General features: G+C 38.8%; 1 protein-coding gene across 1 annotated transcript in view; it reads left to right on the forward strand.

Annotated features, from left to right (window-relative positions):
- Window positions 1-12,804, forward strand: part of LOC115653758 — a 96,920-nt gene that overhangs the window by 4,529 nt on the left and 79,587 nt on the right. Inside the window, exons 2-3 of the mRNA XM_030567375.1 lie at window positions 5,635-8,023; window positions 8,635-8,749. Of these exons, the coding sequence (XP_030423235.1) occupies window positions 5,635-8,023; window positions 8,635-8,749 (2,504 nt within the window). The remainder of the gene's footprint in view (window positions 1-5,634; window positions 8,024-8,634; window positions 8,750-12,804) is intronic.

Raw genomic sequence — 12,804 nt, forward strand, 5'->3', positions numbered from 1 at the left:
GCGGTATCCAGTTTGCTCTGGAACAATGATTACTCCTGGTGGAATTCTGTGCCAAAAAATTAAAAATTCTGCACACAATATTTTAAATTTCTGCATATTTTATTTGTCAACATAACACAATATAGTCACACCAGTTTTGATTATTTTTGGTCATTTAGTTCAAAATACCTGTCAGCAAGTATGTCTGTAACCATACAGATGACGAAAAAAAGATTCAGGAAAGGTTTTTTGACAAACAGATTCCTTACTAGGCATATTAATACAGAACTCTGAGTAATAATTTATTTAAACTACAATACAGAACCATATTTCCCGCATGTCTCAGAAGCAGAGCAAAGGCTTGGGGGAATCAGGGGTAAGTGAGGAGTTGAGGGAGAGGGAAGTAAATTGCTGGGTGGGAGCCTGGGTGTGAACTTGGAGGGCTGTTGGATATGTGTGGGAAAAGCATGGTGTGACATTGCACTCCATATGCTTTATGAAAATATGCTTATGAATGTGAATATGATATAACTGGAATAAGCGTTATGCAAAAGGTCTCTTGTAAGATATCATTACAAAGCTTATAATCTACTGAATGTATTCATCCTGTTTGTATGTAGGTATCATTCTTGTGTCTGAAGCTAGAAATATGAAGTATAACTCTGAGGTCCTATTGTAATTATGCAAAGTGTGGGCCATTAATGGTGGCTTAGAATCTTGATGGCTCCCATTGACTAGGACAATTGGTTGTGAATGGGTTTTTATCTGCAAGCTTTCTTGTGTACCTGTGGGCTAGCCTGAGATCTTACAGTGACATGTGATCATGTCACCTGAGACTGGAATCCATCTTAAATCTGGTACTTTTCCATTTAGAAGGAGGGGTGCGGACCCAGAGAGACACAAAAGTCCTGCCTTGTGCCAAAGCTATAAAAGGGGGTGAAGCAGGACAAAGGAAGCTGCCAGTCATGAGAAAACCCCTGCTTTCCACCTAAGATGTCTGCTGGATCTAAAAAGGACTGTACCAGGGGAAAGGATTGAGCCCAGACTAGGAAGGGAGTCTAATCTGTGAAAGAAGCTTTTTGGAAAATCTCTCAGGGTGAGATTTTACCTGTAAATGGTTTCTTAATGTATTAGGCTTAGACTTGCATGTTTTTGCTTTATTTTGCTTGATGACTTACTTTGTTCTGTCTGTTATTACTTAAAATCCTATTTTATACTTAATAAGATCACTTTTGTTTATTAATTAACCCAGAGTAAGTGGTTAATACTTGGGGGAGCAAACAGCTGTGCATATCTCTATCAGTGTTATAGAGAGCAGATGATTTATGACTTTAGCCTATAGAAGCTTTATACGGAGTAAAATGGATTTATTTGGGGTTTGGATCCCATTGGGAGCAGGGTGTTTGGGTTGTGGAGGCAAGGAACCTGCTGAGCTATTGTCACTTAAAGCCTGGAGCTTTGGGGGCATGGACCAGACCTGGGTCTGTGTTGCAGGAGGCTAGCATGTCTGGCTCAACAAGGCGGGATTCTGGAAGTCCTGAGCTGGCAGGGAAAATAGGCTCTCGGGTAATTCCAGCATGTCAGGTGACAGTCCCATGAGGGTCTCTGTATCTGAACCTGTCATATATGAAACAGGTATTTTGTGGGGAGGGAAGGGAAGGATTGTTAGGGAGCTTACCTCTAGCCTCTTCCATTCAGGCAGGCACATCTGCCTGCTCCCATGTGTCTCTGTGCCCTCACCCAGCCACTCCCCTGTCCCTATGTAGCTCTGCCCTCCTCCCCCTGTCCCCATGTGTCTCTGAACCTCCCTCCCCCCGTGGCCCTGTGCCTCACTCCTGTTCAGACCCTGCCCCAGTCTGTCCTCCCCCACTAGCCCATATGAGCCCTGAGATTGTCTGCATTTTTTGCAGTTCTTCAGCAGTTTCTAGAGTTGACCTTATGAACAAACAAAACAACTGACTGTTTTTGGCCTCTGGGTGAAATACTGTCTCCGTGAAAGTCAATTGGAGTTTTACCATTCACTTTAGTTGGGCCAGGATTTCCCTCCCGGTATTTTGGGGGGTCCACATAGCTTTAGTAACACCCAGCCTGATCACCCTCTAGTAGAAGGATGGCTTGTTTTGTTTTGATTTTCGTTAAACCATCACTACTCTTTTTTTTGTTTTGTGTCATCCAGAAAGCAACTCTACAGAAATGACATTGTGGGTTTCATGTTTGTCCTTCAATTACTTTATATGAAATTTGATCAATTTTTTTTCATCTGTCAAATGCAGAAACCTGGATCTGAAAATCAAGTCAGATTCTTTCCTTCTTAAGTATAATTACTGGTATCTCAAACGAAACTGAGGTGTAGTATAGGTATAAATAAGGTGGAATGATTGTCCAGTTCATTACACCTGTACTAGGGATGTAAAATGCTAACTGATTAATGGGTAAGCATAGTTTTAACGGTTAACTGCCTTAACCGTTAACACCTGGGGTGGCTGGCCAGCCAGCTCCTACAGCCTAGTGCCAGCTGCAGCTGGCCGAGCTGCAGCGCCCAGATGGAGCACCACTGCCTGGACAGAGCGGGTCCAGCGGTAGTGCCCAGCTGAAGCAGTGCCAGCTAGCCAGAGCAGGCTCAGCCGCCACCCAGCCACTCCGATGGGATGGACCCCAGCGACTTAAACAGTTAACCATTACAAATATTTATTTTAAACAGTTAACTTTTTAAATGGCATTTACATCACTAACCCATACACTTCTTATGGTATCAAAATACTATATATTGTATTTTATCATTTGTGCTATTCTGTTAAATATGAACCTCCTAATTTTCACCAGAAATTAAAAGGTACAGAGCCAAACGTGAAATCCCTGTAAGCTGCTTGGAAACTTTTTAAATACACCATAATAGAGGCTCTATTTTAAATGTATGCCTCAAATTAAAAAAATGCATAGTGAGAGGACCAAAACAGTGTCACCATGGCTAAACAACAAAGTAAAAGAAGCAATTAGAGGCAAAAAAAAGTCCTTTAAAAAGTAGAAGTTAAATCCTATTGAGGACAATAGAAAGAAGCGCAAAATCTGGCAAGTGAAGTGTAAAATATAATTAGGAAGGACAAAAAATTTGAAGAACAGCTAGCCAAAGACTCAAAAAGTAACAGCAATAATTTTTTTTTAAGTAAACCAGAAGCAGGAAGCCCACTAAACAACCAGGAGGGCCCCTGGCCAAATGAGATGTTGAAGAGCACTCAAGGAAGATAAGGCCATTGCAGAGAAACTAAACAAATTCTCTGCATCTGTCTCCATGGCTGAGGATGTGAGGGAGATTCCCAATTCTGAGCCATTTTTCTTTAGGTGACAAATCTGAGGAACTGTCCCAGATTGAGGTGTCATAAGAGGAGGTTTTGAAACAAATTGATAAATTCAACAGCATAAGTCACCAGGAGCAGATGGTATTCACTGAGGAGTTCTGAAGGGACTCAAACGTGAAATTGCAGAACTACTAACTGTGGTATGTAACCTATCATTGAAATCAGCTTCTGTACCAGATGAATGGAGGATAGCTAATTTGAAGCTAATTTTTAAAAAGGGCCCCAGAGGCAATCCCGGCAATTACAGCCTGGTAAACCTAACTTCAGTACCAGGCAAATTGATTGAAATTATAGGAAAGAACAGAATTATCAGACAGATAGATGAACACGATTTGTTGGGGAAGAGTCAAAATGATTTTTGCAAAGGGAAATCATGTCCCACCAATTTACTAGTATTCTTTGAGGGGGTCAACAAGCTTGTGGACAAGGATGATCCGGTGCATATAATATACTTAGATTTTCAGAAAGCCTTTGACAAGGTCCCTCACCAAAGGTTCCTAAACAAAGTAAGCTGTTATGGGATAGGAGGGAAGATCCTCCCATGGATCAGTAACTGGTTAAAATATAGGAAACAAAGGATAGGTATAAATGGTCAGTTCTTGGAATGAAGAGAGGTAAATAATGGTGACTCCCAGGGCTCTGTACTGGTACCAGTGCTGTTCAACATATTCATAAATAATCAGGGAAAAGAGAAAAACAGTGAGGTGGCAAAATTTGGAGATGATACAAAACTACTCAAGATAGTTAAGTCCAAAGCCGAAGAGTTACAAAGGGAAGTCACAAAACTGGGTAACTGGGCAACAATGGCAGATGAAATTCAATGTTGATAATTGAAAAATAATGCACATAGGAAAACATAATGCCAACTACACAAATAAAATGATGGGGTCTATATTAGCTGTTACCACTCAAGAAAGAGATCTTGGAGGCAATGTGGATGGTTCTCTGAAATCATCCAGTCAATGTGCAGGGGCAGTCAAAAAAGCGAACAGAATGTTTGGCATCATTAGGAAAGGGATAAATAATAAAACAGAAAAATCATATTGCTTCTATATAAATCCATGGTACGCCCACATCTTGAATACTGCATGCAGATCTGGTCACCTCATCTGAAAAAAAAAATTAGAATTGGAAAAGGTTCAGAAAAGGGCAACAAAAAGGATTAGGGGTATGGAACAGCTTCCATCTGAGGAGAGATTAATAAGACTGGGACTGTTCAGCTTGAAAAGAGATGACTAAGGAAGGATATGATTGAGGTCTGTAAAATCATGCCTGGTGTGGAGAAAGTAAATAAGGAAGTGTTAGTTACTTCTACTCATAACACAAGAACTAGGGGTCTCCAAATGAAATTAATAGGCAGCAGGTTTAAAATAAACAAAACCAAGTATTTCTTCACAGAATGCACAGTCAATCAGTGGAACTCTGTCAGAGGATGTTGTGAAGGCCAAAACTATAACAGGGTTCAAAAAAGAACTAGATAAGTTCATGGAGGGTAGGTCCATCAATTGCTACTAGCCAGGGTGGTTAGGGATGTGAAACCATGCTCTGAAGTATCTTTAGTTTCTGTTTGCCAGAAGCTGGGAGTGGGCAACGGGATGGATTACATGTTCTGTTCATTCTCTCCAGGGCACCTGGCATTACCCACTTGCAGAAGACAGGATGCTGGGCTAGATGGACCATTGTTTGACCTAGTATGGCTCTTCTTACGTACCATTTGTCATCACATATTCCTTTCCCTAACTCTAGCCAAAAGCTTTGTAATATGATGAATATTTTGATGTTGTTGCCTGAGAAGATAATTGTGTGCTTAAAGCAGCTGTTTGGCCTTAAAGTCAGTAAATTCATGCAACTTTAAGAAGTCTGAACTGAGGCCCTGACTCTGCAATATACTTGTTTGTGCCTAATTTTAAACTCATGAGCCATTCCATTGAAGTTAATGGATCTGCTCACATGCTTAAAGTTAGATGCATGGCTAAGTACTTCGCTGAGCTGGAGCTAGTGCTTCCACAGCTGATTCTGGACCCATGTAAGTTAATGAGAATTTTGCCATTGACATCATTCGATGCAGGATCAAGTCTTTAGCCTCAGAATGGAAACGTAAAATTTCATCTTGTTTTAATTACTTAATCCAAACTAATATGCATTTTTTAAACCTTTTTTGCCTATAGTTAGTTGCTTCAGTCCTGTAATGATGCATTGAATATGTTCATGGAATGCCTCAGTTCATCTGTAAAAATTATATTTGTAGTTCTATTCTTACTGAACAATGTCATTTTTGTGTACATATTGTTTTTTGCAGATGGAGCATTTATCTGAAAAAGCAGCTGAACGGCTCCATACTGAAATCATTAATGAAAGGGACACACCTCGCACCCGTGACCTCAAGCTCTTAAGGGCCAAGCGCTTAGCTTACTATGAAAGGTGTGGAAGGACAAAGATTTACTCTTGTGGTACTGATAATAAACCAATTTCATCAGCTTCCAGAGGAACAGTTTTACATTCTGCAGTGAGCACTAAAGAAGAAGAAAATCAGACTTCCACATTAAGTGGCTCTCAGCAACCTAATGATGCAACAAATGGAAGGAAACTTTTAATTCAGAGATCATCTGGAGTAACCCATCAAGGAAAAGAACAAGAAACAATTATCACAAATCCAGAAACACATAGCAAATATATGAGCCAGACCTGTATTTCAGAATTAGATCATAGACTACTTGAGGATCTGACTGTTCCAGAGACACACAAACTCCAGCATGTTATGAGTTGGGCACAATTGGTCCTTAGTAAATCTCAGCAAGCTGCTCATATGCTGAAATGTTCACAGTTATCTCAAGGACTTATTTTGCCTCAAGGCAATGAAAGTGAAATAGGACTAAATAAGGAGAAGAAAGAAACCAGAAGCTCATCTAGTTCTTTATCACCATTGACAGATGATTTTAATCCCAATGCACATGCTAATATTTGCAAGAGTTCCATCTTTTCTTCAATCTCTGAAGTTAACTCAGGGCATACAGAGAAGTGCATTTCTCTTGATCCTTTAAGAGATAAAACATTACCTCCTGAAAACAAATATTTCTATAACATTCAGAGTAATAATAATAATCAGAGAAAGACAATTAGGATCAAGAGAGAAAGAAGGGACCCTGAGATCTCCCCATGTATTTTGGGCCAGCTTGCACTTGCTGATGAAACCTGGAACAGCAAAGAAAAATCAAATGTTCAAAATATAGGTGAGAAAGATATGTGGTCAGAGATGTGCAGTGTCCAGCCACAACCTCAAGTTGTGTGTAAAACTGACAATTATTCAAGTAAAACTGCAGAGGCTCCACGTGAAGATCCTAGTACTTATTTTTGGGCTCCCCTAGTTGATAGTTCAGATGAGGAATGCACAGACAGAATTGTGAAAACAAAGAGATCAGATAGGTCTGGTGCTGAGATCAAGGAGCACAAAAAATCTTCACACAGCATATTTTCGCTTAAAGAAAAAAATATAAAATATTTGAGTTCTGGTGTGCTGGGAGGTAGTATTGCTTCCATGAGGAAGATGCACAGCAATGGAAAATGGTCCGTGGGAGAAAAGCTCATATTGGAGAACAAAGAAAACTGTAAACACAAGGATTTCAACTTAGCCTTAAAGGCTCGTGGCTGCAGTGAAGGAAAGCTTATTGCAGATAGCATCAAGGGGGAGGCTGAAAACAGATGTATCCCCTTCTCTAGTGAATCTGAGGTTGAAAATGATGAATTGGAAAATCTGGTGGTAGATTTTACACCTCTGAAGAGAGACACTGATCAGAGTAATGAATCAAGATTCAAGGATATGGAAGACTCAGATTCCTCTGTTGAAGCGAGAAAATGGATTGGAGGAGAGCAAACAGACAGTATCTTCAGTAGCACAAGTTTTGACAATAGTATGAGTAAAGGAAATAACTACAAGAGAGCTCAGAAAGAAATAGAGCTAAAATGCTCTAAGAAAGATCCAGCCATGCAAAGTAGCAATCCTTTGCTGAATTCATTAGTGAATCCTCCGGAACACACTTTTAAAGTTTGCCCTGACTGTGAAAGTCTCAGTTATCCAGATATGACTTGGTGCAGTGGCTGTGGTTGTGTTTTATTAGGTGTATTAACACAGTCTAGTAAAGACAATATGGAACATAAATCCAGAGTATTCCTAGGAGATGTGACTGACAAGCAGAAGGATGTTTTCAGTGAAATCATCAAATCTTCACAAGTTTCAGAAAGCAGCTCAGAGGAATTCCCCAGACTAAGAGAAAGAAGTGATTATTGCCAAATGATATGCTGGGATGATAAGCCACTGTTATATTCAGACTGTGATATTAGTGTTTTGGATAAATATTATTTTTATTTGGATCAGTTAAATAAGGCTAGATGTCTTCATCCCAAAGGGAGAAACCAGCCATTTTCTTTGCAAGAATACCTTGGATACTCTAAAGAGGAAAAGATCGCCAGACATCTTCAGAGTAAGGTGATTGAGCAAGAGGAGACTGAAGAAACTCACAGTGATTCTGGAGCTACTAAACTAAGCTCTGTTAATAACATAAATCCTGATGCCATAGAGCAAGAGAACAGCCATCTTGAAGAACAGGACACATCTGAAACTTTTATGAAACTTTTGGATGATCTTGAGTTGAATAGTAAAACAGAGCATAAAAAAAGCAAAGTTTCAATAGGTAAAGAAACTTTTAACGTTTAAGTTGTTCGTTTTTTTATCATGTAACCATTGCTAATGACTACTTTAAGGAGAAATGTGCTAATCCTCTGTTGCTGAATATATGCATGATCCAGTTGTTTGTTCTTCTCTGACTGTCATAATTATTTATTTTGGATGTTTATATGTAAATGTAAAATTTTATGACCTTTGATATAAAAATAATAATGGTTCGGCACTGATAAAGTAGCATCCATCTCTCCAATTCCTAATTCACTGTTAACTGAAATTGATTCACATGTTTTGAGATGCTTAGTTTTTGCATTTAAAAAAAAGCTGTCAAGTAATGACACACAACTGTTTGTGAAATTCATTGCTTTTATTAGCCCTCTTTTATCACTTACATGTAAATAAACAGCTCTGATTAGGCTGCTCTTGGGACTCAATGAGTAAAGATGATGTACGTTTTTTAGGAAATGTTTCTTGTGAAGTACTTTAGAAAGTGGAACTACAGTACTATACTTTAGTGTCAGAATTTATTCATAGTGGAGTAAGATCGCTCCCTATGATTTTGAAAAAATCATAAATTCATTATATAAATGTTTGGTAACATTTAGTGTTACATATTTTTAGATAGGAAACTCTCAGAAACCAAAAGCATTAGGACAAAACTGACTGGATCTAAGAGGTATTGGGAGAAATCCAGCATTGCGTGGTCCTCTTACACACATGGAGAACTGAAGCCAAGGTTTGCTTACTTTTTTTTGAACTTACAATCTACTAAAAATTATCTGTAATAAATGCTCCAGTTAGGGCTTTAATACTTACATTCTACCCATCAACATCCTTAATCTTATCAAACTTGCCAATTTTTTTCTAGCTCTGCAGTATGTTGTTCTAAAGTTACAATTTAATTTTTAAACATTCTAATTTTACCTCAGATTAGTCAAATTAAGTTAGTCAGAATTGAGACACTAGTTTGGCAAAGAATTAAAATCAAGATTTTTCTTCTACAACTCTAACTGCTTCTGAAACAAATCAAGCAGTGGGGATTTTCAAGGCAGCTGAATGGGAAAGAACAAGTCTACTCCCCACATGGTTAATATCCCTTGGAGTCACAATAAGGTCTGTGAGAGACATTTGTTTATAGCGCTTCCCTTTTCCTTCAGGTCAGCGATTAGATGGCAAATGGTTAAAGAAAGGGGTTGGAAAATACAAAACTGTTATGGGAATATTTTTATTGTCTCTTAAGTAGAATATTATTATGGTCTGATGATCCCTTATACTAAGACCGCTTTAAACCAATTTAGCAGTGTAACGGGGCTTAAAATCAGTGTAAATGACATTTACACCTACTTTAAGGTAAGGAGCCTTGGCATAAATGAGAATCAAATCCTATGCTGGGGACTCACTACAGAATACTTTTGAATAGAAAAGAATAAGTAGAAGCAGTAGGGAAAAGGGGCACATAAAATATATCTACATGGCAGAGTCTGATGGTAGCAGCCTTCAGATGGCATCTGGCAGGAGCAGAGAATTGATTGGGGGGAGAGGGCAGGGTTAGCTTTTATAGTGGCACCATCCATATCAAGTGGAATGAGCCTGAGGATCCTGTCTCTGACTGCCCAGCAATTTTAATTCCTAGAAGCCAGGTAGACAGTGGCAGCACAAGTGTCATGGTTTGCTGTGAGAGCTGCTTTGATGCAGCTCACTCCAATGACATTGCTTCCTGGATTTGGAGCCCAATGGAGGCTCAACATTTTCCCCATAATTAAGTTGGAGATAATATTTCCCTACATCACAGGAGAGGGGAGTATTAATTAATTAGAATTAGCAAAATGCTTTTAAATTGCTGTCTGGAAGGCACTATAGAAATGCAAAACTTTTTCATTATTGTTACTAAGCTAAATTCACCCTGGTGACTTCAATAGAATAACACCATGCTGGATTTGCACCAGTGTCTGTTATAGAGCTAATAACAAAGAAATCAGAGCAGTAACAAAAAGATAAATTTACATATTTCCAGTCTAGTCAGTCAAATTATTAGTTGTATTGTGTATGTCTAAAAAGTGATACTTGTATTAATTTAGGGACCCAAATTTAGGCGCCCGTGTTTGAAAAGGTTGTCCTACCATTTCTGTGGTAAAATTTCCAGTTTTAACAAATTCTGTGTCTTACCTATTACACCGTTAAACTGATTAATTGCTTCCTGCAATGGATAGTACCAATAGTAACTAGATAAATCATAGCTTGGGAAAGTCTCATTAACATCTCATAGTCTCTGACCTTGGACATTGTTTCACATGGGCAAACCTCTGTGTTCATGTGGGGTAACTGAAAGGATTGGGCCCATTTGTGGAGTCCAGCTTATAGTAATCATCATTTCTCTTAAAAGAAAATATAAAAATTAATTTGCAAGAGAAATAATATAATTAAACTAGAGGTTTTATAAATCTTATCTGAAGAAAACATTTCCCAAGTACTCACAGCTTATCTGAATTGGTGTGAATGTATTATAAAAAGCATACATCTAAACAGTGGAAAAAGTCAGTGTATGTAGAATTGGGGAGAATTCAGGCCAAACATAAAGTTGCACTAAGTAATTTTCTTCATCCATCTACTCAAGAGGGCTAAATTCTTATGATTTCATGGCAGAGAGCTGAAAACGTTGATTGTGTTAATATTCAGATGCTCTGGGTTGGTTTGTGTAGGAAGGCATTTTTTATTTGTAAAAATCCAATTGTGCTTTTTCCATAATAAACTTCTTAGCACCAGTGATCAATAAGATAGAGTTGTTTTAATCTGGATTCAGTTACTAATGGCCTCTTTTCTTATTTTCAATTGATTTGTTCTTTGGTGGTAAGAATCTGTGCATGTGTTCTTGCCCACGTCCTCTGTCATGTTTTGCATTATTTCTGTCCTTGTTAAGGGCCTGACCCTGCTTTCTGTGAAGCCACTGGGCTGGATTCTGTGATCTACTAAAACCACTTTGCACAAAGCAGTCTTAAAGTTGCTGGAAATGGCCAGTGGAGAACTCCTCTTGCACACAGGAACTCTTCACAGCCAGCACGCTGGCAAAGCTGGCTCCACCACCTTCTGTTTCTGCCACCCCTGTGCCACCCAACTCTAAGGGGGAATTGGAGAGATACAGGGAGATTGGTGGGATGGAGATGGGGTATGCTAGAGTGGAGTTCTGCTGTACCCTATTCTCCATTGGCTTATGGTCCCTGGTGGACCTTACACCAGTAGTGAAAGGTAAAGGCGCTTCAATGAAGCTGTAATTTGCAATGGTGATGGACGGTTGAATATCAGGGAGCAGCAGCTAATATTCTGCAGTGGCCTCCCTCCACAGCATCTGAACAGAGGTTGTGTGGAGTGGGGTGAAGTATGTACCCCATTGTTTCTTTAGACATGGGAGAAGGACTGGACCCTAGTTGACTGACTGTTTAAAACAGGGCCAGTATGATGCATTCTTCTTCAACCCCCCCACCACTTTTGTCAGTGAATCTTTATTGGTCAATGGGGTTCTAAAATGTTTCCTCAAAGTAGCTCATTTATGAGCATAACTGAGCACATAGGAGCTGCTATTGCTGGTGCTGCCCCAAGGTGGTTCATGAACAAGCCATTTTGTATGAGAGATTATTTAAGGAGATTTCACCCCAAGCTGTGAATCATAGAAAAGTAGGACTGGAAGGGACCTTAATAGGTCATCTAGTTCAGTTCCCTGCACTGAGGCAGCACTAAGTATTTTCTAGACCATCCCTGAAAGTTGTTTGTCTAACATGTTCTTAAAAACCTCCAGTGATGGAGATTCCACAGCCTCTCTAGGCAATTTGTTCCAGTGCTTAAATGCACTTACAGTTAGACATTAGGAAAAACTTTCTTTCTTAAATAGTCCTACTTCATAATTTGACCTAGTTTCCACTTTCTTTGATTCATTTTTGAGTTTCAAGTTGTTGAAGATCTCCTGATTAAGCCAAGGTGCTCTTGTCCCATGCTTCATATCTTTCCTGTGCTTTGGCATAGTTTGCTTTTGTGCCCTTAATAATGCCTCTTTAAAAAACTGCCAGCTCTCTTGAACTCTTTTTCCCCTTAGTCTTGCTTCCCGTGGGATCCTAGCTACAATTCTCTGATTTTGCTAAAGTCTGTCGTCTTGAAGTCCATTGTCTTTATTCTCTTTTCCCTACTACCATTCCTTACAATCATACACTGTGATCATGAAATGATAAAGTTCATAATTCTTTTCACCCAAAGTGCCTACATATACCTGTAGACATTCAAATTGCTTGAAAGAAAGAATTTTACTAATTTCAGTTTACTCCCTTTTCTGGATCATTAGAGAGTATTTAAATACGAAAGGACAAAATATTGGATCCCTCCTGGATCCCACTTGATGCCTTCCTCCATTCAGTAATTTGCTGTTTATCTTTACCCTTTGTTTTTGTTCCTTCAGTCAGTTTTCATTCCATGTGACTTTCCTCTAAACCCAAACAAATTTGAATAAACTTTGTGTATAATCTGCCTTGAGAGCGTATATCAAATGCTTTATTAAAATCTGCATATTAATGTGTATTTACTAATTGACTTCTAAATGAACATTAATGCTTTAAAACAACTCTGTTTATACACTGTGACTCTCTGTATATTTCCCAGTTAGTTAACAAGGGCAAGCAGTAATAATTTATACTAACATTGAAGGAAAAATGATTCAATAAGCACTTGTGGTATAATTCCGTATATATGAGGTAATTTGCTCTATAGTAACTTAATGAGGAGAAATTAAATAAAGTCTCCTCTTGAAAT

Source organism: Gopherus evgoodei, chromosome 6 (genome assembly GCF_007399415.2).
Source record: "Gopherus evgoodei ecotype Sinaloan lineage chromosome 6, rGopEvg1_v1.p, whole genome shotgun sequence".
NCBI classification, from domain to species: domain Eukaryota; kingdom Metazoa; phylum Chordata; order Testudines; family Testudinidae; genus Gopherus; species Gopherus evgoodei.